Source organism: Orbilia oligospora (genome assembly GCF_000225545.1).
Source record: "Orbilia oligospora ATCC 24927 unplaced genomic scaffold scaffold00110, whole genome shotgun sequence".
In the NCBI taxonomy this organism is placed as follows: domain Eukaryota; kingdom Fungi; phylum Ascomycota; class Orbiliomycetes; order Orbiliales; family Orbiliaceae; genus Orbilia; species Orbilia oligospora.
Window position 1 is genome coordinate 724,455 of NW_011645667.1, and position 26,442 is coordinate 750,896.

The 26,442-nt window shown below is 43.0% G+C and overlaps 13 protein-coding genes across 13 annotated transcripts; 2 read left to right on the forward strand and 11 right to left on the reverse strand.

Annotated features, from left to right (window-relative positions):
* Window positions 1-950: 950 nt before the first annotated feature.
* On the reverse strand, window positions 951-2,117 carry AOL_s00110g190 (uncharacterized protein; the record flags this gene model as incomplete). Its single annotated transcript, XM_011126880.1, has 1 exon — window positions 951-2,117. The coding sequence occupies one exon, from the start codon at window positions 2,115-2,117 to the stop codon at window positions 951-953; it is 1,167 nt and encodes a 388-aa protein (XP_011125182.1).
* An 886-nt stretch (window positions 2,118-3,003) lies between these two features.
* On the reverse strand, window positions 3,004-4,686 carry AOL_s00110g191 (uncharacterized protein; the record flags this gene model as incomplete). The annotated part of the gene is made up of 1 exon (XM_011126881.1): window positions 3,004-4,686. One exon carries the CDS (start codon window positions 4,684-4,686, stop codon window positions 3,004-3,006), a length of 1,683 nt encoding a protein of 560 aa, XP_011125183.1.
* Window positions 4,687-7,741: 3,055 nt separating this feature from the next.
* AOL_s00110g192 (uncharacterized protein) lies at window positions 7,742-8,059 on the forward strand (the record flags this gene model as incomplete). Its single annotated transcript, XM_011126882.1, has 3 exons — window positions 7,742-7,792; window positions 7,854-7,928; window positions 8,006-8,059. The coding sequence occupies 3 exons, from the start codon at window positions 7,742-7,744 to the stop codon at window positions 8,057-8,059; spliced, it is 180 nt and encodes a 59-aa protein (XP_011125184.1).
* Window positions 8,060-10,917: 2,858 nt separating this feature from the next.
* Window positions 10,918-11,658, forward strand: AOL_s00110g193 (uncharacterized protein; the record flags this gene model as incomplete). Its single annotated transcript, XM_011126883.1, has 2 exons — window positions 10,918-10,938; window positions 11,017-11,658. The coding sequence occupies 2 exons, from the start codon at window positions 10,918-10,920 to the stop codon at window positions 11,656-11,658; spliced, it is 663 nt and encodes a 220-aa protein (XP_011125185.1).
* Window positions 11,659-12,237: 579 nt separating this feature from the next.
* On the reverse strand, window positions 12,238-13,035 carry AOL_s00110g194 (uncharacterized protein; the record flags this gene model as incomplete). The annotated part of the gene is made up of 2 exons (XM_011126884.1): window positions 12,238-12,883; window positions 12,938-13,035. 2 exons carry the CDS (start codon window positions 13,033-13,035, stop codon window positions 12,238-12,240), a joined length of 744 nt encoding a protein of 247 aa, XP_011125186.1.
* A 697-nt stretch (window positions 13,036-13,732) lies between these two features.
* On the reverse strand, window positions 13,733-14,483 carry AOL_s00110g195 (uncharacterized protein; the record flags this gene model as incomplete). Its single annotated transcript, XM_011126885.1, has 2 exons — window positions 13,733-14,369; window positions 14,449-14,483. 2 exons carry the CDS (start codon window positions 14,481-14,483, stop codon window positions 13,733-13,735), a joined length of 672 nt encoding a protein of 223 aa, XP_011125187.1.
* A 796-nt stretch (window positions 14,484-15,279) lies between these two features.
* AOL_s00110g196 (uncharacterized protein) lies at window positions 15,280-16,311 on the reverse strand (the record flags this gene model as incomplete). Its single annotated transcript, XM_011126886.1, has 1 exon — window positions 15,280-16,311. One exon carries the CDS (start codon window positions 16,309-16,311, stop codon window positions 15,280-15,282), a length of 1,032 nt encoding a protein of 343 aa, XP_011125188.1.
* Window positions 16,312-16,458: 147 nt separating this feature from the next.
* Window positions 16,459-17,709, reverse strand: AOL_s00110g197 (uncharacterized protein; the record flags this gene model as incomplete). The annotated part of the gene is made up of 1 exon (XM_011126887.1): window positions 16,459-17,709. The coding sequence occupies one exon, from the start codon at window positions 17,707-17,709 to the stop codon at window positions 16,459-16,461; it is 1,251 nt and encodes a 416-aa protein (XP_011125189.1).
* Window positions 17,710-18,628: 919 nt separating this feature from the next.
* On the reverse strand, window positions 18,629-19,291 carry AOL_s00110g198 (uncharacterized protein; the record flags this gene model as incomplete). Its single annotated transcript, XM_011126888.1, has 1 exon — window positions 18,629-19,291. The coding sequence occupies one exon, from the start codon at window positions 19,289-19,291 to the stop codon at window positions 18,629-18,631; it is 663 nt and encodes a 220-aa protein (XP_011125190.1).
* A 660-nt stretch (window positions 19,292-19,951) lies between these two features.
* AOL_s00110g199 (uncharacterized protein) lies at window positions 19,952-20,739 on the reverse strand (the record flags this gene model as incomplete). The annotated part of the gene is made up of 2 exons (XM_011126889.1): window positions 19,952-20,528; window positions 20,591-20,739. The coding sequence occupies 2 exons, from the start codon at window positions 20,737-20,739 to the stop codon at window positions 19,952-19,954; spliced, it is 726 nt and encodes a 241-aa protein (XP_011125191.1).
* A 688-nt stretch (window positions 20,740-21,427) lies between these two features.
* Window positions 21,428-22,357, reverse strand: AOL_s00110g200 (uncharacterized protein; the record flags this gene model as incomplete). Its single annotated transcript, XM_011126890.1, has 2 exons — window positions 21,428-22,109; window positions 22,176-22,357. 2 exons carry the CDS (start codon window positions 22,355-22,357, stop codon window positions 21,428-21,430), a joined length of 864 nt encoding a protein of 287 aa, XP_011125192.1.
* Window positions 22,358-23,075: 718 nt separating this feature from the next.
* AOL_s00110g201 (uncharacterized protein) lies at window positions 23,076-23,957 on the reverse strand (the record flags this gene model as incomplete). The annotated part of the gene is made up of 2 exons (XM_011126891.1): window positions 23,076-23,844; window positions 23,917-23,957. 2 exons carry the CDS (start codon window positions 23,955-23,957, stop codon window positions 23,076-23,078), a joined length of 810 nt encoding a protein of 269 aa, XP_011125193.1.
* A 984-nt stretch (window positions 23,958-24,941) lies between these two features.
* On the reverse strand, window positions 24,942-25,739 carry AOL_s00110g202 (uncharacterized protein; the record flags this gene model as incomplete). The annotated part of the gene is made up of 2 exons (XM_011126892.1): window positions 24,942-25,635; window positions 25,705-25,739. 2 exons carry the CDS (start codon window positions 25,737-25,739, stop codon window positions 24,942-24,944), a joined length of 729 nt encoding a protein of 242 aa, XP_011125194.1.
* Window positions 25,740-26,442: the final 703 nt, after the last annotated feature.

Sequence of the window (26,442 nt, forward strand, 5' to 3'; positions counted from 1 at the left end):
AATATTTTACGCGATTCCTCGTAGCTAAGTGGCCACTGCAACCACTCTATATACATTGCATTTTGCGTCGGATCGGGGGTATATGCATATCCCAACGTTCCAATGACAGTGATAGGGATATACTACCCAGGCCAGACCCTTCCGTGTGTGATGCGTAATATTACCCCGCTTTCGAAAAAGAAAAATAGGATGATGAGAGGGGTATTTCCGCTGATCTGGTGCCATCCGTGCCCTGTAAAATAACATTCTTGCACGCGTGCGTGTCGCGTGGTTGAAAACTATAGGCGACTGAGAAACTCGGTCATTGGGTTTCGGTGATTCTTATGTTTCGGAATTGCTGTGACAGCCGGGTATACTCCGATAACACGGAAAAAAAAGTATTTGATACCTTTTCGAAAAGTATATACTGGATCAACTTCTGGATGTTGAGCTTTAGCAAGGGCTCCGGGGCCCGCAAGATATGGATGAGTGACACACTATCTAACGCGGCCCTAATCATAAGTTAATACGATGCGGCGATCACGAGAGAGTTTTTGCTAAACACGTGGGGATTATCTTTGAAAAGTAAATATTAAAAGCAAGATATTCTATTCATTTGACTAAGTTGCATTAGCGCTTTCTATCTTTGGCTCTATAACTTGCTACGGGTGGAAGCAATTTATTTCAATTTATCTTACTGGGGTTTTGAACTCTAGCATAATCACCAGATGACTGTTGCCATTAGAGGAATTGATGAGATGTGGGCAGGAAAAAGTACGCAGAGTTTATTGAAGTTTAATGACTTAATTACTAAATAGAGTAGAAAAGGATGAATTACGAGGCTTGAAAAACAAGAGAGAAAAGAAACCCAATAACACGATACTTTGAAAAGGCATGCTAGTAGAATAATACCTAATGATGAAAAGATGCGATACAAATACAGAATATCGGATCTGAGGATTTCCAGGCTCTTACTGTAAGACTGGATCCATGATCGCCGGCAAGTTACCCGAGTCTATCGTGCCGACATCGGGTGACTTGGGGGCATCGACGTTCGTGAGCCTTTCACCAGTAGGCATCTGTGGAGGCATAACGGCCGTTGAAAGGGTTAGAGCGGGAGCGGTCTCTGGATCTGACGCTGCCGAACTAACAATCAGGCCTGCTTTTAAAGCCGACGACTCTTGAACACAACCTTGATCCACATTTGGAGCTGCCATATGGGATGGAGAAACAGTGGCCGGAGCCGGTAGTGGGCCTTCATCCTGGCTGTGGTTGTTTTCGAATGCCGGTCGCTCTTGTTGTGGCAGAGGCGCCGGGAGTCCCCGAGAAACGGGGGGTACCAGAAACCCTAGGGGTCTTTGGGGTACCCGTGGCATGCGTGGTCCTTGGTACCCGTATCTGGTTGGTTGCGGGGGCAAGGTGTAGCCTTGTGGTTGGTTCAGTATTGGCCAAGGATTGTGAAATGCTGGCGGAGGCGGTGGCATGAATCGCCCAGCTGGTTGATGTGGGCCTAGATGTCCAGGGCGGCCGAAGTTCTGCCAATGCATTTGCTGCTGGCCCGGCATGTTCTGATAATGGTAGAGCGGTGTTGGCATTGACATCTGTGGCATCCCCATCGGCTGCATTGGACCCTGTGGCATCCCCATTGGCTGCATTGGAGCTTGTGGTATCCCCATTGGCTGCATTGGACCTTGCGGCATTGTCATCGGATGCAATGGACCTTGCGGCATTGCCATCGGATGCAATGGACCTTGTGACATTGGCATTGACTGCATTGGACCTTGCATTGGCATTGCTTGCATCAGAAATCCATAAGATGGTGCGAACTGTTGAGACCCTGCTGGGGGAGCTTGCGGGTAAACCGGTGGTGCACGCCTAGTTCCCGATTTAAGCTCTGGTACCCCAGGATAGAAAGGCCTTGGGATAAATTCGAACGCTTCAGGGTTTAGAGCGTTTGGCTCCGTCGACGTTGAAGCAAAATCCGGTGATATAGACCTGTTTTCCTCTGGTTCCGAACTCGAGGATAGGAAATTCATGGACACCGTGGCCCGTGGAGACCCAATTCCAAGGCCTGGCGGTGCAGAACTTGGCCGGATTTCTTGCTCTTCTTCAGGAACAGGAGAGAATGATCCTATCATCTTGTCGAAATATTAATATTAATATGGGGAAAACTGGATATTTAAAAATCTAAGATGGGCAGGGGCTAGCAGTTTGAGATTGCAGTGTGTATGTCGCTTTTTATTTCTTTGATTTGGAGTCGGTGCGTCTGGATTGTATATGTATACTTTACACGTACACAGATGTGGGATAGTTAGAAAGGTGGGAAAGAAACAAACCTTTTCTCTGTGAAAGATGGACGGTGGGCTTTATATATGTGTAGAGCTAGAGCCCGGACGATCTTAAACAGTGAGTTCTAAAAAAGGAGCGATGCAACCAAGTATCGTACTCATACGAAAATATTAAACCCCAAAGGAGATAGATAATCGAAAGAGACACCTTTTTGAAGTACCGATGCGTCTGTTAGGGTTATATGGTAGCTATTTTGGTTCTTAATATTATTGATAGTCGAGTCGGTAGGTACTAATTAAAGAATATAATATATCGATCGAAAAAGGTTCGATAAATTTTATTAAGACGGAAAAAGAAGTCATGTAGGTCCAAGTGATATCGGCGCCTGTGTAGGGGAGCTATATACAAGAAAGAAGAAATGTACAAGGGGTAAACCGAGAGGAAGGGAAAAGAATATGTACAAGAAAGAAAAGAACATTTGAAGATGGCGATATCTAAGAGGGAAGGCGAAAAGCTGCCTGAAACGGATATCAAGATCAACGCCCCCAAGAGCATAACGCCGAAGCATGGAAGAAAGCCAACTAGCGTTCAGACAGTAAACAAGCTATGTAAGCGTGCAAAAGGGAGAATAAAATGTAAAGCAAAAAAAAATAAAAAGGAAGAAGAAGAAGTTTTGTTTTTTTAAAAAATGGAAGGATAACCGGCAAAGATGAGCCATACATTGGCAGTTCGGGTTTATGCAGAGTTATCGGGGTCAATTACTTTCCCCTCGACAACTGCACACTTCTCTGCCACTCCGCCACACCAGATGCCCTTCTGCCCAAAATCGTTTCTTTTCTTTGATCGGCAGCCTTCGCAGACCCAACCGAAACATCCCTTGCAGCACCAGTTCTCCTCCCACCGGCAGCTTGTGCAAGCCTCAACCCACCCTTCCCAACGGCATTCTCTAGTAACACATCTCTCCCATCTTCTCTCGCAAATACCCCACCACTTATCTCTTACTTCCCCAAAGTCATTTTGGAATTTGGCGTGTCCACTTTCATTCTTGCAGAAGCCAACGTCGAGATCGATACCAATTCTTTCAGCGTACTTCATGGCTCGATATAACTCCGAAACAATGGTCTCGTCCATTCGGTTGGATGGGGGAACATAAACTTCTTGGTAGTTTTTGTACCTAATGGTTCCATTGTCATCCATTTCTTCGTTGCATGGCAAGCTAAGGTAGCTGGGAACTGGAACTGGGATCGATCTGAAATTTCTTGGTCGCGATAACCCCATTTGTAAACACCTGTTAAGTAGTTTCGGGCTAGCGAATCTGAAAACTTCTAACGTCCATCCTCGTTTTGTGGTCCAGTTTTCCTTTGGAACAACCTTTCCAGCACGGTCGATAACTTCGAATCCACCGTTGTCGGTATCCACGAACCGCCAGCCGTAGGTCTTGCGAAAATCTCCACGAATACCAACCTCCCAGTCCCGGAGATAACCTGCTATTTGCGCGATGCTTAAATCCCAGAACCCGCGAATAGACAGGAGTCGAAGGTTCGTCCATAAACACTGATTTGTGAAAATGTTGCACAACAAATCCTCCAACATTCGGTGGTGTGTTGACTTGAAACGATAGTTATCAAGAATCAAGACTCGAGTATGATAATATGGTGAAATCGGGGTGTTCGGAGCATGATTATTGAGAACTTTAGAAAGATACAGAAGTGGATCGACAACTACTTCTGCTCTGTAGGTGAAGGGCGTGTTTGGCGCCGTTATGGTGCGTGGACAGGACAGATTTATGGTACGCCAAAGTCGGTGTTGTCGGTCAATGTTTGCACGCAGAAAACGAGATGTTTGACGAAGAGCAATGAGATCGCGAGTTGTGAGATGCGAAAGGAGAATCGGCTCCGTTATTGGATTTGTCAGGAGATTGAATATGGCAGATTCCGCATAACCAGGCTGCTTTTCAGTTTTTGCGCCACCGTGTTTGGATCTGGGGGAATATCTCGATGGTTCGCTAGAGGCACTATGAATGCCTTGAAGTCGGCTGGCTTTTAGGGAACCGAGGATGGCGATACGGGTGCAAGCCAGGGTGGCCGGTCTCGATCGTTTGTGCGAATCGTCGGGGGAGAGATAAGGAAACCTGGTTTCAAGCGGAAATATGTTCAGATATGGCACCTTTTCGAAGGTATCGGTTGTGGAAGCCATTTTGAGGGGCGGTTTGGACATAACATATAGAGAAAGAAAAGCAAGAGAAGGAAATAAAGGCTGATATCGCTCTTCGGACAAGTGAAGACCAGTTGGAGGAGGGAAGACTGAGATGTTTAAATCTACTGCTGTTGTAGCTGAAGTTGAAGATGGAGATGATGGAGATGATGGAGATGAAGTTGTGGTTGTGGTTGAAGAAGGGAGCGCCCGCACTGGAGTCATGACAGAACTCCTATCAGAGCAGCGACACCCCACCATCATCTCATCGACCTAAAAGCGATGCCCATTACCAGATCGCAGGAAATCCTGCATGCTCCTACAACCCGATCAGGCCAACAAGTCCCCAAACCCTTCCAAAAGGGGCGCTATCAAGGATCAAATTTTGGATGAGTCTAGCCTGGATCAATGAGGCCACCAAATGCGCAATCTTCTGCACTGCATTTAGGCGATATTGGCCTTTCCATCCCCCCGGCCAATCAGAAGACGTGTGGTATTTTTCATGACACAACGCAAGACCCTGTCATCGGCAGGGTTGGTGGTCTTGCCAAGACATTTAGGTTGCACAGACTTGCACTACAAAAAGGGTAATGGTAACCCTGGCTTGTTGGGTTCATGATGGAATGTTCCACCGGCAGACGGAGGGTATGAAGGATTCGAGGACTGGGACTGGCTGAGGTCTTTCTTTTTTGATCTGATGAGCGGGAGTGTCATCCACAGGTGTGGAATCCTGTCGCACAACCTTATTTTGACTACTTGGGTTATGCGGAATCAATGCAGGATTGATTGCTCTGGGGCGCATGTGCATGAGGAAGATCTCCTTTTGGTCGTCTGTGGCTGTAGATGGGCAAATCACATGGAAGTCACTTGAAAGATTCATGTGTGCGTCATGATGTTGGATGTAGTGTCATTTTGTAGTACGGCTACCGGGAGTAAAATGTAAGTCTGTTTGCCCTGCTCTGATTCTGCAGATCGATCTGAGGGCGGGACGCATGCCTACTAGATACACATACGAGTTTTTCGGGTATGAATAAAGGCGTGTGGTACTGCTTAACAAACGCTTACGGAGCGTTAGATACGGGGTCTATTCCACCCCCTAGAAGGAGAATAGGAGGCTTCCGGGTGATGCGGGGTACCATAATTGAGCGAGCGAAGTAGGAGGTTTGTTCGGAACCCACACTTCGTACTAATATTGGCTTTATACGTCAACAAGACAACTTGACAAACTTAAGGCATTCCCTAATACCCGCGACTAAGAACAGCTCTTCAAATAATACCCCGAATTCCCATTCTCAAGTTCCTGACACTCGAGGTCTCGAGCTCTCGCCATTCTCGAGAGTGCCAAGAAGCAGTCTGTGTTGCTAGGACGCCCCTGAATTCACCTTGCTCAAATGCAAATGAAGGAGCGTGGTTGCTCTGCTCTAGGTAGATGCAAAGTCCTTGAGAAAAACCAGGCCGGTCTAGTTCTAGAAACTAATGGCTCGGGGCCTTACATATTATTATATTTTTTGCTGTTCTCGATTGTGACCTCTATGGAATGTCACTTTGTTGGATTTCGTTATTCCAGGCGTTGTCCGGCTGACGATGTTGGGATGCAGTCCACCTATCAATAAAAAAGCTGCACCTGGACTACTCCTAGCAGAACCCTATATAGGTATATAGGCAAGCTGTTAGCAATAATTATTTTCTAGTCTAGTTTTTAGACGGGTGCTAAACCCACCAAAACGAATGTGTTAATCTAGAAACAACATAGTCTAGGACGAAAAGAAGAAACTTTTTATTGTATTACATGTAATATATTGTATATATGTCGAAGAAGGTTTTATGATGTGGGAAAAAAGTTGAGAATACCCTCTTAAGAGTTAATTCCAAAACCTCGAAATGTTTTTAAAAAATTCTTTCTGTTTTTTCTAGCTAGTCTTTTTTTGGCACAACTTTTTACAGATATATTCAATATTTGCACATAGAGCTCCACCAGACCAATTCAATATACTTTGCAATACTCCCGCAACTAGCTATTGTTTAGATTTAATCGGCCTGATGATTTCCACTAGTTGTCTCTTTGCATTCTGTAAGTATTTTTTTACAAAATAGTATTTTGTAGTCCCCGAATTTCAAAACTTTATTTTATATGTAGAGCATACTTCCGATGGTATTCTAGATTCTGCTGCTGACATTATATTTTCGATATGCATTAATTTAGAACTCCCCATCATTACACTTACTATGGTATCCATAAAAATCTCTACCGTATCCACATCTTTGACAATTGCAATTTCTAGTAGATTCCCTACTCAAGATTGATCGCTGTATCTGGTCTTATCTGACTGTGACGATACGTACCTCCGTTCCATTCTGTACCCTCTCTACCAGACACCTCATGCGGCAACGCCGGCCTTAGCTTCAACTCGCCATCTATAACAATACCGTTTCAGGGACTACCGATCATCTCCCAGATTTCGACGTTGACTGGTTCAAATCAAATCCACCCTTTAATCAAAACGTCATTTTGTATAAGGGTTTTGCAGCCTCGGAGACGTCAAATCCCCTTGGATTCACACCTTACAGCGAGCTATTCGCGCTCAATTTTGGTGGTTATTGTATGGGAATGGAGGCTCTCCCGAGATGATGTGTTGTGGTTGTCGATGGATAAAGATCGACCGGCCGGTGACCGTTGGTGGAGCAAGTTAATTCAATAAAACCTTATTTAGTAGCAGCTCGCTCAGCTCACGGCACTCGTTATAATTATTATTGAACTTACTCTTACTCTTACTATTAATATTTTAACTTTGAAATTATCGTTAAAGAGGTACGGGAAGTAAATATAAATATTGCCTTTGTTCCTTATATAGCGATTTTTGGAATAGATTTTCGTTTACTGTCGAGACTGTTTAAATTGGTCTCGTTCCCAGACGTCACAAAGGACAATACTTTGTTTGGATTTAAATACCACTGCCGCCCTTCGCTCTTTCTCTCCCTCTTTCTTTCCTTTCTTCCTCCCCAGCCGAGTATATACTTTAAGTGCATACATCCATCCATCATAGCCATCGCCATCATGAATGTCGCCTTTCTCCTCCGCCCTCGCCCCCTCTTCTCTCGCAATCTTCTCTCTCGCCGTCCCCTCTACCGCCGTCCCCTCTCTCTTCCTCTCTCTTCTCTCCCCCAGCGCCCCACCCCCCAAACGGTAAGTTCCTAAGCCTTTGGCTATTTCTATAGACCATTATTCTCCTTGTATAGAACCTACTAATCGGTTGCTTAGCCACTATCATTGAATGGCACAATGGACCAAAGAATGGATTTTGTCGAGGCCAAGCTACTCGAACTTAATAAGGTGACTACTTCAAAACAATAAATAGCTAACACAGCAGCTGCTGAAAATGAATCTCGAATAGTCGGTAGTAAAGATTGATGTCCAGCTTTGGTACCTGAATGTTGCTGTTGGTGGTATCTGCGTTGGTGGACTCATGGTATGAGGCCATCTAATCATTATTATAACCGATTTAACTTTAAATTCAATTGGCTAACCCTTTGTTCTTATTTATAGCTGCTTGGATTCTGTATAAAAGACTCGGACAGCAAACGTTCTAAGAACACCTAGTCCTATGGGTCAATCGGGAGAACGCATATAAAGGACATCTGTTCTTAAAGCATACGAGGTTGTCAGTTCAAGCCCGACTAACGTAACAAGTATCTTTGGTTTCCTAACACTTTTTTTTTCGAAGCCTGGTTTGAGATAAGATATCTCTGTTTGTTATGTAGTTTTTAACAGGAATAACCTTTTTGCTCGGGCTGTATTTGTTCCATCTCGCCATGTTGAGGTCTTATAGTTGAACCGTCCACATCTAAATAACAAACCAGGACTCAGGGTCTGGGATCTCCCATTCAGCATGCTACATTATAAGTCCATTTATTCATTATGTTTATAAAATCGTAATTATAGACCCGGCACTACACCTTATACGGTATGCTGCAATAAAAATAATCTTAAATCCTAATTACATTGAACATTTAATAATCCATACTACTTTATTATTACTATTAAAGCCTTTCTATTATAAATTGCATACCACTGGGTAAGCCTACCATATTACCCATCTAAAGTTGACTTCCTACAATATGTTCTAAAGTTGTCTCAAACGAGACTTCGAAAAAGAAAGTGTTTTAGAGGTTTATAGACTAATTATGTGTAATAAATTCCCTAAAGATCTAGATTGTTCTAGTAGCACTATACATATGTCTGGTATCAAGTTTTCCCTCCAATGGGTTCTTTGAATTTCTTCCGGCTGACTCTACATTTGGGCTTCTTCTTCCCCCTCTTTCCTCCAAATTCCTCTTAGAAGCGAGTGTGCATCGTATTTCCGGAAGATCCAATGATATAAACCTCCACCAGCCCACTAATTATCTGAAATCTTTTTTCTCTTTCACATCTTTCATTCCTTCAACTCAAGGCTTCGCCTAGATCTACTATAAATAGCTATAAAAAACATGATGGCTCAAACTCAAATACGGGGGGCGTATTCTCCAAACGCTGGGCGCGGTGCTTCTCCCGGAATCAAGCCCTTCATCCAATAATATGTCCATATATAGGATATTGGAAGATCAGCAACTCTGAATTATACTATGGATGAGTATGCATGTTTTTAGCCTCGAAGTATTCTACTAAAGCAGACCGAGATTTTGAAACTCGCATGCGATCTTGCAACTCCGTATTACAAATGGGATTATATTATCCTGGTCTCGTAAACCAGACAGCACAGAGATCCTGCGAATGAGAGAGAAAGGTAACCTGAAAATGGGCAGCCCGACATGAAGAGGTAATCGAACCATTCAGTAGGGGATTTGAGTAAAGTTTTGCTCTAAACACTACATATCGGGATGGCCGGTTTATGAGATTAGTCGACTGCACGATCGATAATCAACCTGTTTCGAACGGTCAAACTCTTAGAGCTCAAATGATATAACTTTTCGACACCATTCATCAGCTATGATATTTACATATAACCGTCTTTGCTGGATCAATCGTTGACAAACTCGTGACCCCTTCACAAAGTTACTTATATATATATGTGTGTGTCTACGTACAAGGATCAGACGACTGCAAGTGCTATGACCGCGTCAGGATATACCAGAGGACGCAAGATTTGCCTCCGGTAGGGCTATCTGCACTATAATATTATATGAACCTTCAGACTGTGGAGCTCATGAATACATCCGTGAAGTTGGAGTTATATAAACATCTATCATGGCTCAATCTCATGAGCAACTAGAGCCTGCGGCACTCCAACATCTATTTATGTTGAATTCGACCAGTCTTTCAGGACCAAGCATGGGTATTCTACAACCTGAACAACGATCGATTATGCAACTAGCTGACACTATAAAACACATTCCGGGGTTATATCAAGAACATGCAATAGTCTCAGTAGAGTATTATCATGAGAGCTATATATACGAAAGATTGGTGCGGGAGCATCCATGGAGGCTACCTGTAAATCTAAGAGCTGAAATGAAGAGGCGTCTGCGCGGCGGACAGTCAGTAGATGCCACTCATATATATAAACAATATCCTCGATGCTAATAAATGTAATCTATGAACGTTTCCTTGAGGGTTTGGCGAGCAAGCACTATTGTTTGCTCTGGATTACGTATACGAAATTTAGAGAACTACCTCATCGTGGTTTCAGAAAAATGTTGTCGAACACAGTGGGTCATCTGCTAAAATAGTATCAAACAATAGGAAAATGGCACGGATTAGTAGAAATGCAAAGTAAACCAAGCAGCAAAAGTTATTCCATCTTCAATGCTACAGAAGCTGAGGTTTCGAGGTCTTAATTTTCTGATAGGCCACTGTGTTAGAGGTAGTTGAGACGTTAGCACGCTATTACCTTAGAGAAACAACTAGCTAGGTATGCCATTTTTGGTTCTGCCTAATCCGTTTTCTTGGATGGGACTACCTGAGGGTATTATGAAGCCCGTCACCAGTAGCATGGGCTTCAGATGCCACTAACTACCTACTAAGACAATGGATTATGAGGGCTTGGGAGAAATGTATATAGTTCGCTTCTAATCTTGTGCCGTAATCGCTGGAGTTACCGGTGTCAATGATGTATTATCAAATGCTTGATTAGGATAGAAGAAATATTAGATGTAAACTTTGGGCTTTAAACTATCGACTGATTAAAAGTTGTCCTTCCTCCTACCCGATCTAGAGGCTTCTAGTGGTTTTGTATAGAAATTATATCGCTTGTATAGAAAGGTTTAGAAAGTTGGTGAATTCTATGGAACTACACCATAATTTAAGCTAATGTAATTAAGCAGCATCCTTTGGTCTACTTCATGAGTTCGTCCAGGATTTAATTTATTTACCAAACGTTCAAAACTCCCACGTCCCAAAAGATTTGTAAGGCAATTAGAATATCTATCGAAATGCCATATCTTCCCGGAATATTATTCGACATGCAAGGGAATCTGCTAGAGGTGAGCACACAAAAATATGGCTTTATTTATGTTTGGCTTTAACCAACAGGATACTAATTTTTATCAATCGTAAACTAGGAGATTCACAAAGAAGGAGCACCTGATATGAAGGCCAAAGCTACCGACATCCAACTGCAACCCCTAAGAGACAATTTAGCTGGTGTCTTTACACCAGCCCCTAGTAGTGATAGCTCTGAGGCGTTACAGGGGCCTGAACATGCCACCACACCGGTATCCAAGATTGAGGGGAATAAAAACAGAAATGATCTTATCGTAGGGTCTATTCCACCGAATCATGAGCCTGATGATTGTATCATTCTCAGCCAGGTTCCACTCAAAAAGAAAATCAAGCCCTTCGATTTTGTGGCTTTCGAGACTCAACAGCCGAACGAACAAAATATCACCAAAATCCCCGAAAACAAAGTCGAATCTAAGATTGGAAAACTGTTCAATGCGACCGTAACCCTTGATTGTCCCTGTTCAGCGTATTTCCAAGACCTATCCGCTCTATTTAAAACCATTCCCCCAGATGATGAAAGAATCGAGGATTTAAAATCTCTCCTGTGTATTGGATTTCTCAATTTCAGAATCCCGGATATTAGAGAGTATATCGTACCGAACTTGCCTCGGGATGATCCGGATCTTGTTGTTATGTATAGTACCCTGGCTTTCTGCCTCTTGCGTGGGAAGAGCGGCGTTAGGAGTGTTTTAGGTAGTTAAACAGGCTAGGGCAGATTTCGTAGACGTACTAAACCTTAATTTCGATAAATAAGGTCCCTCGGATCTTTCAGGCGATAATTTGAATTTATCTCTTCATCTGCTCTACTGCATAATATACGAAGTACTGTATCGAGTTCTCCCGCCTAGCGGATACTGCAAGTTGTTGAATTTCTTGACAAAAGTGTGTTGAATTTTAAATTATTCACAATTCAATAGTACAGTCTCGACATTAAACCAGTTTAGCTCACGCCAGCGTGCTGCTGAGCCCCTGGATCGTTGATGCATTGGTATCTAGATTTTGGGGTTAGGGTGTAACAAGGAGCGCAGAGGACTAAAAGTTGGCAATTTTTTAGGAGTACGGAAACAACGAACGTGGTAGTTAGTTGCTACGCTGATAAAACGAGAATGCGATCGTATCATTACCAAAAAGTCATTAATAGGTACCCATAGAAGATGAAGAAGAAAAAGAGCTAGGCTAGTAAAACAGTAGGATTAGTGTGCGGACAGCGCTGATGTTGGCCCTACGTATCTATAGGTGTGCGAACATGAGTAGCTTTGCGTAAAGCCATACATTTCAGCTCAGCATCGCTCACCACAAATGATACAACCATGATGCTTGGGTTTCGTACCAAGAGTGCACTTTGTACAAACCAATTCATCGAGATTTCGAAAAGTCAGCCCAGCAACACGATGGTAGAAGCTATGCTCGTTGTCATGTTTGATAATCCACCACCACTTACTAACGGGATAATACTTGACAGCGTAGTTGATAGTGTCAGAGATATCACCTTGATCCTCCTGTGGACTAATACTATAGATATGCGTCATCATCTTGACAAATCCATGAAGGTCCCCGAATATTCTTGACTTGAGCATCTCACGGCAGGCTTCCAGAAGTTTTTTCCTGAGATGCTCCAGTTTCCATTCGACGGCTGCTAAATACATAGCATGAATTCGGAACTGTAGGCCGAATTCTCCTTTGGTCTCAAGACACTCTTTGACTGTTGTACCGTGCATCCAATTCCAAACTTGGGTGCCACCTTCAGGGTCGATGTCCTCGAAAGTGAGGTTGATGATGGTAGCATCGTGTAGTCCGTAGCGGATTGAAGCGATCCGAGCACGGAAGTATGGGAACTCAGCAAGAGCCCCTTCATCAGAACGAAGTGTGGTGACTCTTTTGTCACGGCCAACGGTAATGTTGATCTCACGATGGGCAGCTTCTTCACTAACGTGATTACTTAGATTTTAGAATATCCGGAGGGTGTTGGACTCAACTTACGTTGGAGGAGGATGTGGAATGGATTTATTATGACTGAGGTCAATATTGACTCGGGGCTTCTGTGATTTTCTATCGGAGTCGGAGGAAGAGCCAGTCATCTTTTCTGCATATTTGGATTAGGTTAGCCAGTGGCTATCCACAGGTCTATCGAGCTGTATAGAGCCTACTTGTTGATCCTTGGTAATACAGATAGTGACGTTAACAGGGATTTTTTTAGAGAAGTATGAGAGCCTGGATGGTAATAATAATTGGGAGATAGTTTGCAGGTTGGGGTGGTAGTGGGAGGTTAGTGATCATGAGGCGTAAGATGCCGTTGATATGTTGGGCAACGCAGCAGTTTTTGATGCCATCCGCCTGAACTTCAACACTACTCTCTCCGCAACTTCACAGCATCTGATAACTTATATCTATTGATAAACGACTTAACGACAGCTTTATTGGCGTCTCGATATTTTCAATAAGGCTATACTACAGATTTATCCAAGCATCATTCTTGCTCGTCGCTCAAGATCTCCTATATTACATTATACTAATTTTTGTATAAAACTCTAAATTGAATTGACTGCGGGGATAATAACATGCACGCGGTAATGGTTTGCTTATGAGCACACAACAACATCAAGGGACCTATCAAGGAGCTTGATATGTATGAGGCCAAGATGCATCAATGTTTGAGGCTGTATACTAATCGGAGCCAGTACCATCTTTCTAGGACCCTCTGATGCTAGCCTTGGTTGACAGTAATACGCTTTAGTGAACCAGAATTACCAGAACTTACGCTCCGAAGTTAGAAAGTTAAACATTCATCGCTAGTGTACAGCCAATGCAAAAACGCTGATCAAGGCCCTGCTGGTGTATGTCAATCAAAACAGAGGCCGCAAGAACTGCAGCAGCTGAGGGTTTAAGATGAAGGTCGTTAAGCCATTGTTCGGAAGCTCTCAGTCCGGGAATATTCTGTTTGACGAGATTCTTGAGCATGTTACGGTCATAATGAACCGAGAACTCACATATATCTTCCAGAACCTCCAATTTTGTCCTCGAGCCACCGTTTCCTGATGCAACGATGTTTAACTCCAGTCGAAAGAGGTGTTTCACCAACCCTACACGCAAGTCTTCCATTTCTTGGGATTGAGTCATATCGGACGCCCCTAAGCCAGATAAAGCTTCGCGAATCACCTGGGTGTCGATTTGTGATTTAAAACTTTCTTCACCGTATCCGTAGACCCAAGCAGCGATTATCTGGAAGGCTTCTAGGCTCATATCAAAGGATAGAAGCTTAGTTCCTGTCTCGCTTGTTTCCTTTTCGTCACAGAGCTGCTTAAAGTATTCCGACGTAGTATAGACAATTATCTGATGCATCGGGAATGATATCTTAGGAGCTGTGAAGCCAAGTGTGACGAGTATATCCGCGTAATCAGCGTTGTTAAAATATCTAGGGAGGTTATGGGAGACTTGTTATTAAACTAGAAACTTCGAAGTTCTGGGTTTGTGATAATGGCACAGGGTCTTACTTTTGATAAGAAATATTATTTTCTGATTCCGCCATTTTGGTATCTCTATACTAGCTGTTTGCTGAACTAAGGGCTATTTTCGATCCCTAGTCGTACGAAGCCTCGTCTAGTCGGATGTTTAAGATCTGGTTCAAAAAATAGATTCTAACTATAGCACTATGGTGAAATTTGTGTCTTGGGTGTTACGGGCAGAGGTTGTTTTGGGTAGCTAAAAGTAGTCTTAAACTAGCTTTTTTTTAAGGGGCACCACTTTCAAAGAGGGACGCGGAAGAATACCAGCATGAAATTCGTAGTCAATACCATAACTTTCTAGATCAGTCTTGGGAATATCCAAGGTCCATACGGGTGTGTTCTTGATCAAGGGGGTTGTCTACCACATAAAACTCATTTATTACCTCTTTAGTAATATAATGATTAATATATCGATATGGAAGCCGCCTGGAGAGGTATTAATATTAAAAAAGAGCTTACCAAGGCACAGGGAGGTTAAATATCGAAGTTGAACAATGATACGGTACCAAACCTATGTCGGTATATAGAGTATATAGTCATTGAAAGGAGCTGCAATGTATAGTTTTATATTCAGGATGCATATGATGGTCTGGGAATACAATTAGACTTCATATTTTAAGATAGTATACTAGTATGAGTAAGTAGCGAGCTACAGCTAGTTGCATATCTATAATTGAACTCCCTGCAAGATATTGGTTAGAGAGGCTCTTCTCATGGCTCGAGCTCCCTTGAAGGTGTATTGCTCGATCTTGATCTCTGGGACTCATACTTCGAAGTTGTATTTTCATACTCTTAACCATTTTACTGTATATAATGGAATCATTTGCCATCTAACAGTAAGATCCCATTATTTGGACATCCCCCGAAAAGGTGTTTGTTATCACGATTATCCCCTTTTTGGAGCGGAAAAACATCATAAGCACAGTCGCAACGACTACTGGGCAAGTTGTAAACAATGTGGTTATCCGCCGGCCTTAGGTAGGCCCCACTAAACGATTGGACTTGTATTAACCATCGCCTCAAAGTTCTGTGGCTCCCGAAAATGCCGCCACGAGCGCGGGGCTCTGCGCAATATTTCTGGAGTACTTTGCCGAGGCCAAAACTTTTCAAGAGAGTATTTATTTTACTAATAGCATTTGAACTGGGCCAGCTCGGGGGCAGGCCGTCCTCGTGAAAAAAGTCTGGCTTGAGTTCACCGACCACTAATATTATTGGCGGAGCGGCCAAAGCGAGTATGTGCCAAGAGGTATCTTGGAAACGGGGAGGTTTAAAGGCTTGAATTGAACCTGTTCGAAGAAAATCTTCTAACGCCCAGTATGGAAGGGTTGAATTGTCTCTAACGGCAACTCTGGCCGCTTCGATCATTTCGGAGATTCTCCTTGTCGCTTGGCGTATTAGTTGGTCACCGGTAAAGTATTTCCTTGTCAAAGACACAAAATTCGAATAATACCAAGTTTGCAGCCGCGAGAGAGCGTCGGGATTTGAAAACTGTGGTAGATAGGCAAAGTCGTATCCAATATCTCGTAGTGACTGTATGCAGCACATTTCTATAAGATCAGCCCCGTCGAATGTACGGTGAACGCCTCTACTCTCGTCGTATATGAGTAACACAGCAGCCGCCACTAAGTCCATTGCGATGATGGAGTCCTGGTCAATTGAATTCGTAATAACATAATTGTCTTTTGCAAATGTAACCGCGCCGCAGATTTGTGGTGTAACTGCAAGAGGGACGCTTAGTTGAGCTTGTATTTGAAACTCTTTCACTTTGTATTTCACCAGGACGTTCTTTCTGAACTCTGTACTTGGGCTAATTGTATCCCAAATTATCGCATCCGGTGTGTCCCTATCCATCGCAAACCAGCCTAGTGCGCAGGGGCTGGCGGAACAAAATAATTCACCCACTTCGCCCTCAGAAAGAGCGATTCGAATATTTGTGTCGCAATCCTTTCCGTCGCAAAGCGTGGGCTCATCTTGTTCCCAGACCTGGGAGGAAGAGGGTCATGTGTGCCATATAAACCATCCATCTAGCTTCCCTCGGCATTGGATATAATCCTTGCTAGTCTTCAATGTACACTGGCAGTTTGGCAACCTTTCCAGATCATTATCGAATAATGACCAAAGAGCCGCCGCTGTGAGAAGTAAGAAGTCCGCAGCTTGGTGACAAGGCTCTAAAGAGCCGTCCTCATGATTATCTAGGTATCGCGAGGCGCTCAACGGGCTTCTCTTAGAAATAGCAAAATTAAAATTCGAAGCCAGTCTCCACCTTAGACCAGGAGCATAAGTTACATTCCGAGTAAAGTTTTGAACGTTCCCGGATTTTATTTTGTTCCGCCAACAGCCACCGCAATTTTGCTCCCGAGTTTGCCTCTGAACGTAAAAGGGCCCTCGGCCTAGGAAATTGACCGCTGGAGGCGTCTTTTTCGTCTGTGCATAAGTCGAATACATTTCCTTGTTGTCACTAGCAGTACCGCCTAAATGAAATTCCAACCATTCTGCTAAGCGCTTGAAGATCGAGTAGTCCCCATATGCATATGCGGATCCACGCAGAAGTCTAGAGGAAAAGTCTGAGGTATCGGCATGCCTCGAAGAACTTAATATGGACTTTTTTTTGTCAAAAAGCAGCAAAGCTGAGTTTACTAAAGTATTATCGGGGCTGCATTCATTCGCCGGTATTTCCGATGGTGATTCCTGTGTATTAGAGCCTTGAGGGTTGTCTTGCTGCTTTTGACTAGAGCTATTGGCTAGATCCCCTATGGTACTATCAATATCTGTGGAGTATTGGTCCTCAGATACTTCATACCAGCGATATGGGGAGAAAGTCTTTTCCTCTTCGTCGGCTTTTATGCCTTTCTCTAAAAGCTGCATCATAATCCATAACATTTGACAATGGGTTTCGCTCATCGATATGGCCGCCGCCTCCGCGATTGATACCATTGTTGTCAAGCCATCAGGGGTTCTGAGGAGCGTCGCAAAGCCAAGAAGTTTGATGGCAGGAAAGCGAGAAAAGGCTGCGGTAGTCATAGGTCCGATGTTGATGGAATAGGAACTATCTTCTCCAAAAGGAAATTTATAGCGGGTAACCTCCCATGGTTCCTCTATGAGGTCATAGTTATAACCGCGAGCTTGAGGAAGCCATTCGATTCTATCTAAATCCCAAGCCAACCATATTTCTGAAGGTAAACCGGTTGCCTTTGCGATTTCTGTGATTATATCCTTTGAAGGAAAGATGTAGTCGGGTTTATCGGACATTCCTGCAATATGCGACAACATTAATTTAGGGCCACGTCTCGAAGCTTAATTGATTAAGCTGAAAGTCTGCCTAAACACCCAGTATTAGGCTGCCAAATTGTAGGTAGACAAGAGGATATTTGTCTTAGCTGCCATACTTTGGAAACATCAACAAAATTTACGTATTACTTACTTGATTATCTTCGCACAGCTCTATGCGCTTGTTTCCGAGCGAGAGCCAGGTGAACCCAATAGCTAAGGGGTCCGGGGTCAAATTATATATTTCTTTGCAAGACAATACTGGCGCCCAAGGCCCCAATTGTCTCGAGCGTACGTGTTACAATCTCGCGTTTGTGCGTAGTCGTACATGCGTTCAAATATTCAGCCTTGCTTCCATGGCTGACAACAAGGCTCTCGCCAAGAGTACCTCGCTCACCAATGGCTGCCCTTTGACAACGATAATGATGTCCTAATTTTTGTGACACGTTAACCCTGCATGAGAGGGGTTGCTGCGTAGAGTAAGCCCCTTTCATGGCGAATTCGAATCGGGTCCTTCAATACGCGATATCAATGACCCTTCTGGGTTTCTTCTCTAGAGCTCTACATACATCATATTGTAAGAAAAATTTAGGGGTTCTAGGACTGGTGGGCAAAGTATTGCCTTTCTTTAATACGAGCCAAAGTTTCCACGCCCTTCGTATGCGACTTTTAAGGTGATATATTTCGGGGTCTAAACTATGGTGGTCAACATTATCAACATCGACGAGGCTAATATGCAAAATTAAGCGCAAGATATTGATATTACTAGATGGGCCAAAATTCTTTTCCAAAAGTTGGGATATCTGGTAGAAAGCTATGGGGAACACGAATAATTTGCATGAAATAAGCTGTAGGCTGGATACAAGTCACTTCTAGCATTATTACCCTATTGAAAGTTGGCCTAAAGATTAAGAGCCGCGAATTTGATTTGCATAGCCGTATCATCCACCTGCGAAACCTCGTTCCTACCTAAGCCAACCCCAGGGCTCCATGGAAAACCACACTTGATATTTGCAAAGAACGAAAATATATCGTTATTTTCTTGACATAGAATCTGGGGATTCTGTTCAATTAAGGCCGCTGCCATAAAGCCATTCTTTGATTCGGTAGAAAGTTGTCTAAGCCAAGTTGGTGAAGGATTGACTCCAGGGAGATTGCCAGCAACAAAGACCCCCACGGTGCTCAGATCTCTAGGTAAACTGTGCTCGCATATTTCCTCAAAGATGTTCCATTGAGCCTCGGAAGTCAGTGATTCCGGTGCCATCCTATATCCATTCGCAGTATTGCACGTTATTTGTAGCTTGAGTTTCATGAAACCTTCTAACAGTTCTACTCGCAAATCCTCCATCCCTACAGATTCCGTGTAAACCAAGGCTTCTTCTATCGCTTTTGTATCCCTGTGGTTTTCAAGATCTTGATCTCCGTATACCCAAAGTCCGATGACCTCAAATGCGCGTGGTGTCGTGTCAAATGACAATAGTTTGCATCCGAGCTCATCGGCTGGGGCACCGGCACAAAGAGACTTAAAGTAATCAGAAGAGTTGCATACTATTATTTGATGCATGTGGTATTGGGCTTCTGTATTGGTTTTTCTGTCGTAGACAGTGGCTAGTATATCAGCAAACTGCAGGTTGTTGAACAACCTAAATCATCCAAATATTTAGCATCCAGCTAGATTAATCGGGTGTAACCCCTATCCTGATAGGTATACTTACTGTATGTATTTAAAATTGAAACAGTTTTCATTCTGTATGTTTTGCATTGTAAACGCCTTGGGGTCCCGAGTGGAGAGTTCTCAGAGTACTTTGGTCGTTCAACGATAGATGTGCAGGCGTTATAGTTCTCTCTCTATCACCCAATTTCACGAGAAATGCGCCGATACTATAACGAGGTTATGCATATAATAAGAAAAGAAGATGCTCAAAGAGTGGTGAGAGAATCCAGACAAATCTTCATTCAAGGGTAGGTTCAATTACCCTCCAAGCTTCTAAATCCTTATAGTCTAGAAACTTCGAGAGTATAATAGTTATTTCTTTCATTTTTATGTATTCAAGCCAGAGCCATATTATCTTAGTTAATTAAGTACATACTCAGAACACGACCCCAAGACATACAGATCGTCAGGTTATTGGTGCTGCGCTGAATAATCCACAATACCAAACTACGTCTCCTTTAGATATGTATTTGCAACCTGCACTAGAAATGTTGAACTAGCATCCTAGTCTCAATTTGTATGTCGCAAATTCTGGCCTGCTGCCATAACCGCCGCCATAAACAAATAACTAGCCTCATTTGTTTCAAATTCCGTCAAGAAATCCTCCGGGGTCATATCAAACTCCACAAAGAGAAACTCAGCGCACCTCGTAAGCTTCCCAAGGTCAGATTTAGAACAACAATCGCAGAACTTAATAAAAAAAGAAAGTAGCTCTTTCCTCTGAGATTTTCGAAGGCCCTCCATATGAGTACTCATGAATTCGGTGAGGTTTTTGAAGATTGCTTCTTGCAGGTCCGGGATCTGTAGGAAGCCTGCACCTTCGTAGATATCTATGATGTTATCGCCGTATGCGGGTGTTACGGTAAGCTCGGCAGAATACATATATCGAGCTATAACATCGAATATATCCGGTTTCATCTCAGGTAGGTTGACTTCACCAGTATAGCCTTCTTTGAATCTCTTTGGCTTCAATGCCATTTTGAAAAAGGCTGAGCTTGGACATATGACGACCCGGTGGAGGTAGTATTGTGTATCCTTGGGTCCAACGGTTACGGTGACATCGGAGTTCTCTCGATCATGTAATATTCTATAACTCAATTAGTATCATATTTCTAGATAGTTTTGTGTCAAGTAGGTCGTTTAACTTACTGCATAAGCTTCTTTTGTGCGAGTTCGCTGCAAGTATTGGAACTATCCACTCTATGGCTGTTCGCTCTACGGCGCTTCCGCGGAGGCGGAGTCGAATATAATTCATCGTCGAAGTTATATAAGCTGTCAAATTCGCTTTCTATAGACATCTTGTATGCCCACTATCCTAGGTTAATAGTTTTGAAGTTGTAGCGTATGCAGAGACGTAGACACGTGAGAATCGGTACTTTTTTTCTTTCTGATATGAGGCGTAGGTACTTGAATAGCAGAGCGAATGATGCACTGAGTGACCGGGTGGAAAAGGGATATGTACCTATTTCCTGCTGAGACGGCATGACCTGCTCTATAAAAACGGGTAGAAATCTCGATCGACGTCATCGACCGTGATCCGACTGGTCCTTCTGTGAAAAGTTTGGGAATCGAGACGTTGATATTGGGCATAATATCGTTATAAGTAGTCCGGTCCGTGATGTATGGATTTGATCGGATTGGGTGGCCTTGAGTACTAGTTGGTTTTATACGTCGTCCACAACACTAGAGTTGCAAGAAGATTCATTATCGCTCCACCTCGGTTCATACACCGAGCAACATAGACACAGTGTTCCTACGTCACGTTCACAACTACAATTTCTGATTCTTTTATGAGTGGGCACATTGGAAAGGACCATTGGATGAGATAAATTGTTTGTAAGCACTTAAGAGCTAGAGTGTTCTATTATTTCGACTATTGCGAGTATCTCATGGAGTAGTAACAAGAGTTGGTGACTTTATTCCGAAGTTGTGAGCTAAATATTGATATGCTAACCCACATTCAAGCCTCGAAATAGAGTAAAACGTTCAAAGCTGGAGAGAACTAGCACGACGAACGATGCGATCGACGGTATCTTGAACACCTTGAAATTCTTTGTCAAGATCACAGGCCGTACAGCCGTTGTTCTTGCCCGCTTTAATGATAGCAGCGATGAAAAGTCGTCCACCGACTTCTTGTCCAATCGCTGGAACCAAACTCTCGACATCAACACCCTGGCCACGGATAATCCAGTCTGCACACTTGACAAGTCTCCCGAGGTCATCATCCCAGCAGAGATTGCACAATTGAACAAAGAAACGAATGACTTCGTTCATTTCGTTGACAATGCGTTTCCCTTCTTCGGTAGCCCGGGAAATGACGGGTTGCGAGAGATGCTTCTCCATCAATTCTTCAACGTGGTCGAGAATCTTCATCCTCATGTCGTTAAGATGAAGATATTTGGTGCCCGAGACGACGTCGAGAACGTTAAGGCCGTATTCCGGTTCGAGGACGAGTCCACCTCCGTACATCCAACGCGTGATGACCTCGAATGCCTCCGGGGTGATCATGGGGATAGGGACCGGATTCTCTCCATTGCCATTTGCCGTGGTCAAGATCGCTCTGAGGAAGTCGGACGCAATAGAAAGGATTGGTTTGTGGAGGTAGAAAGGAACACGGTCCTTTCCTAGGAGCAATGTCACGTCTGAAGTCGACTTGTCATCCCGGATTCTTGGTAGATTGGTAGGTTAACATATAACTATGACGCCTAAATTTTTATGAAGGACTATTACTCACTGCATCAACTTGCATTCAGTTTTACCATTGGCAGATTTTCCGGGTTCTTTTTTTTGAATTTCATCGCTCGAGTGAGTACTGCTGGTTCCGTTTGACTCAGGAGCTGCTTTCCCGCCGTTCGCCTTTTTTGGAGAGTGAGGAAGTCGAGCCTCGCGGTTTACTCTAGGATCCGAGGAAACCATTTTACAGAAGAAAATGGAATAAATAGAAGGAGTTTTTGGGAAGAGTAATAGTGAAGATTCTATGGAGAGATTGTAAGATGGTTGGTGATGTTAGCTTTGGAATAAGCAGGGTTTGTGGGTCTAGTTTGGTTAACAGGTGGGAAGAATTCTTATAGCGACTTCCTGATGCGAGATGCAAACAACAGCTATGGTAGCGCAGAAAGGTTGCACAGTTGAATATCGTAATATCATTGGCGTTTTCTTCGGCCAGAGGGTTAGCCTCGAACCCAGGTCTATTTTCCGCGGGATGTGCACTCTGGGTTCATTTCGAAGGTTTAACGGCAATAGAGAAAAGCCTTCTATTTGGTATCCATATCTGCCAGAATTATTCTGGATGATTAAATGGATCAAAAAAGATATACATAAACCTCGATACCTCTGGATATTGAAACTTGACTGTTTATAGTCTCCAAATTAATCTTCGAATACAAAACAATTGATACAATAACTAGAAATCAGACAGCTGTCCCGATGGGGTAAATGAAAAAGGCTACCGTTCCCCCATAAGATTGACTGTTGATATAACACCTCATTTTCAGACTAGACGATCCAATTTCAAAGTATATCGTAGAGGTACTCTATCCAACTAACAATAGGCTGTCCTTGGGTACATCGATACTAGATGGCTGATCGACATTAAAAGCGACCTAGCTTTTCTAAGTCGAATATTAGATTCCAATCAGGTATTCAATAAATGGAGATTTGAAGATGTGCTGAATACTGCTGGAGTATAGAGAGACTTACTTAAATAATCCCCCAACTGTTCATCATTAATTAATTTACTAGAGGCGCAAGAAGCGTGACTGAACGGCTCTGTCTTCATCGCCGCATATGACGGCTTCTTTTGACCTCCGCATTTCCAGCAAGGATAATAGCGAAGAAGGTTGTTAGACCTCTCAAGCATGAGAGCAGCGAGAAAACCTTTATCAGTATCCATAGCGATGTCTAAGATCAGTCTGAGTGGGAATACTTCATCTTGTATAACATCCTTTATGAATGATCGGAAATGAACCCAATCCTTCATTGAATTTGCCAAGCAGGTATTCTCGAGAACGTCCCAAAATCCTTCTACATCACCAGCGGCCTTCAAAGCCTTAGCAACGATAGCTTTATCTGCGAGATTTGCTTTTTGTACAGCGACCCGTAGATCTTCGAGGCCAAGCATTTTGGCGGTGTTTAAAACGTTGTAAAAGTTTTCGATGACTTGGTTGTTATTTTTAATAATATCTTTATCGCCATAGATCCAACGAATTGCGATATCGAAAGAAAAAGTTTGAATATTGGGTAAACTTAAACATTTAAGCCCCGCTTGATCCGCAGGCTGTTTGCAAGCTTCAGTGAAATAGGTTGAGTTTGGGCAAACGATTGCTTGGTGGAGATAGTATTGCTTGATGTCTCCCGTTCCAACGGTAGCAATAATATCCGCATATTCACGATTACTGAGGAGTCTAGGAGAAATTGAGGTCAAGTTAATCAAGTACAATATTTAGAATCTTTCGTTTACGGTTGTCGATACTTACTGCAGGAGTCCTGCTTGCGGACCAGCATTTCCTTCTGTCATATCTTGATCCGTTTGTGAGTTTAGGGCTGAGGGTGATGTAAGTGACAACGGGGATTTGATATTATCTAGGCGTATAGAAAGCTTGATTCTCTATAGCTAGCTGGGTTTGGGTTGCTAAGTTTTAGTGCTTGGTATAAGAAGTCCGATGAGGAAGGAGGTATTTTTGTATGAACTTGAGAATGTTTCTAGAATATTAAGATTCGAATTCAGGGACTGTCATGATATCATGGATAGGTAGGTACCCAGCCGCTAGCGGAAGCTCTAGAAGACTACCACTGGTGCTATATGGCACTAGTTGGATCCTTCTTAAGTGATAATCGTTGTCAGACTCTATATCTACTGTATATTCAAGGTCATCGTAGCAGATAATAGGATACGTCGTTGTCGCCTATTAATTTTGATCTAGAAGCTTTTGGGGAAAGTAAATAGTCTGGTAAAAACCAATATCTTTATATCTTGATCACGATCAAATTGTCAACTTCGAGAGGATTCTAGCTTGGTATATCTCGATATCGAGCGAGCGGATGTGGGCTCCTGTGGAGCGTTAAAGGTAAAGCGATATTCAAGGCAGAAGCATATGAGAAACTTTGCATCTCGCCCTATTGCAGTGCGTGCAACTGGTTGTTTTTTAAATTACAATTTCCTATGGCTTCAAAACTCCCTAAGCGTAACAAACTGTATACATGTAGTAACCAGTCCTAGCGACTTTCATCGGATTCGACTTTCCGATAAGTGGTATCATTCCATGGATCCAAGGAAGGCGGGTGCATCATTGGTATAAGCAAACTTTGTCAAAATCAACCAACCCCGGACCGGAAAGTACAATTTAAAACATAAATTCCCGAATGATGGCATCTCTGATACCGCAAGAACAATGAAAGGATCAAAATACCACCAAATATTGTGACTGGCCTTTGGCTATATCAGGGGTTGGAGGAACAGTAGCAGCACTATCGGAAAAACCTAAGGTCGAACCGACAGTATTCATTTTGATGCCGGTAAGGGTGTTGAGCAGCATGAGCAGCGGCTAGAGTCAGAACGTGTGACTTCTCCTACGGATAGCTTTTGGCAATTCATGCATAGAGTTTTTTCAACAATTTTTCCGAAAGCTGCCGAGACAAGGAACATCAAACGTTCTATATCAGATTCCTCCAGTCGCTTGAATCTCGCCCCATACAACTGGATTTTATCAATAGGTAGTTTCTCCATAAGTTCAAACAATATATCGATGTCCTCAAAGTTTTTCATATTCGTCAAACCACACACTGTTTCAGCTGTATTCCAATAGGTAGCCCAGTGTTCGTCGGTACAATGCATTGTGGGAATGGAAGAAGTTGCAATATTGACGGCGTTTTTCAAGGCTGCTTGTCTCAGACCCTCCACTTCCAGCTCCTGGGCAACTTTTATCAATATCGTAACGCCTGAAAGATCTAGCTGTTGTCCTGACAAATCATTTTGGCCATACATCCAACGGAAGACAATGTCCATGATGGTATGATCCCAGGAATCGATAGTGATTCTTTTGCGGCCCATCTCAATAGGCGCGGCTCTGCATTTGGTGTCCAAAGGCTCTGAGAATGTGCGGATGATGGCTTGGTGAAGATGGTACGACTTCTTTCCTTTGCTTGGTGTGCCTACGGTGGCGATAACATCTGAGAATTCTTTATTGTTGTAGATTCTGGTGTTCGATATATTTTGTGTAAGTTTATTTGTACTCCGAAAATCTATATTAGAGCGGGTACCTTACTTCATGAAGTTCGTGTTACTTTGAGATGCCCCCATTCTTAATGCTTTGAACGAATAGTATCGTATCGTAATGAAATCAGTTAATTTTGGCTATTAATAACCTTGCTGATAGATTGTAGACTGAAGCATAGAGGCAGTCTATCGTTCGAATTATCGTTGGGTTTGCGGGAGTTTGAACTTTTGGCTGTGAAGGTAGTGCTTCTTTGTAAGCAGTCCAAGGTAACCATGACGTCATGGTAGCTAGCAGATATTTTTAGTAGTACAATTTCCTACGGACATTTTATTCTACTATTCTGTGGAACCATAGAGCGCTTTCCATCCATATGCATATCTGACTAACCTTTGATGATTTTCTTTCACTAAGTTCAGTGAATCCCACCACATCAATTGATGAGTACAGTATACTAGTAGTTTAATTAGATGTTTCTCTCAGCCTTTAAACATGATCTCTCTGTGGGTACGAGACTAATTCCTCTAGACCTTACATGGTTATTCGAAAAAACAATAAAGAAATACTTTAATACGTTAATCTCCAAAGGATTTTGCTTTAATCAAACCGTTCCATATCTCGTTCGCCTCCATAGTCTAAGGTTTTAAACAACACCCCCATCTAGCCATCCAAGCTTACATGTTGCGACACGAACCTGAGCTCTATGAGTATAAATCGATTCCATCAAAGATTAAGGTTAGCACAATCGTGTAAATATCGTAGCTTTCGGATCAAATTGAAATCTAGATT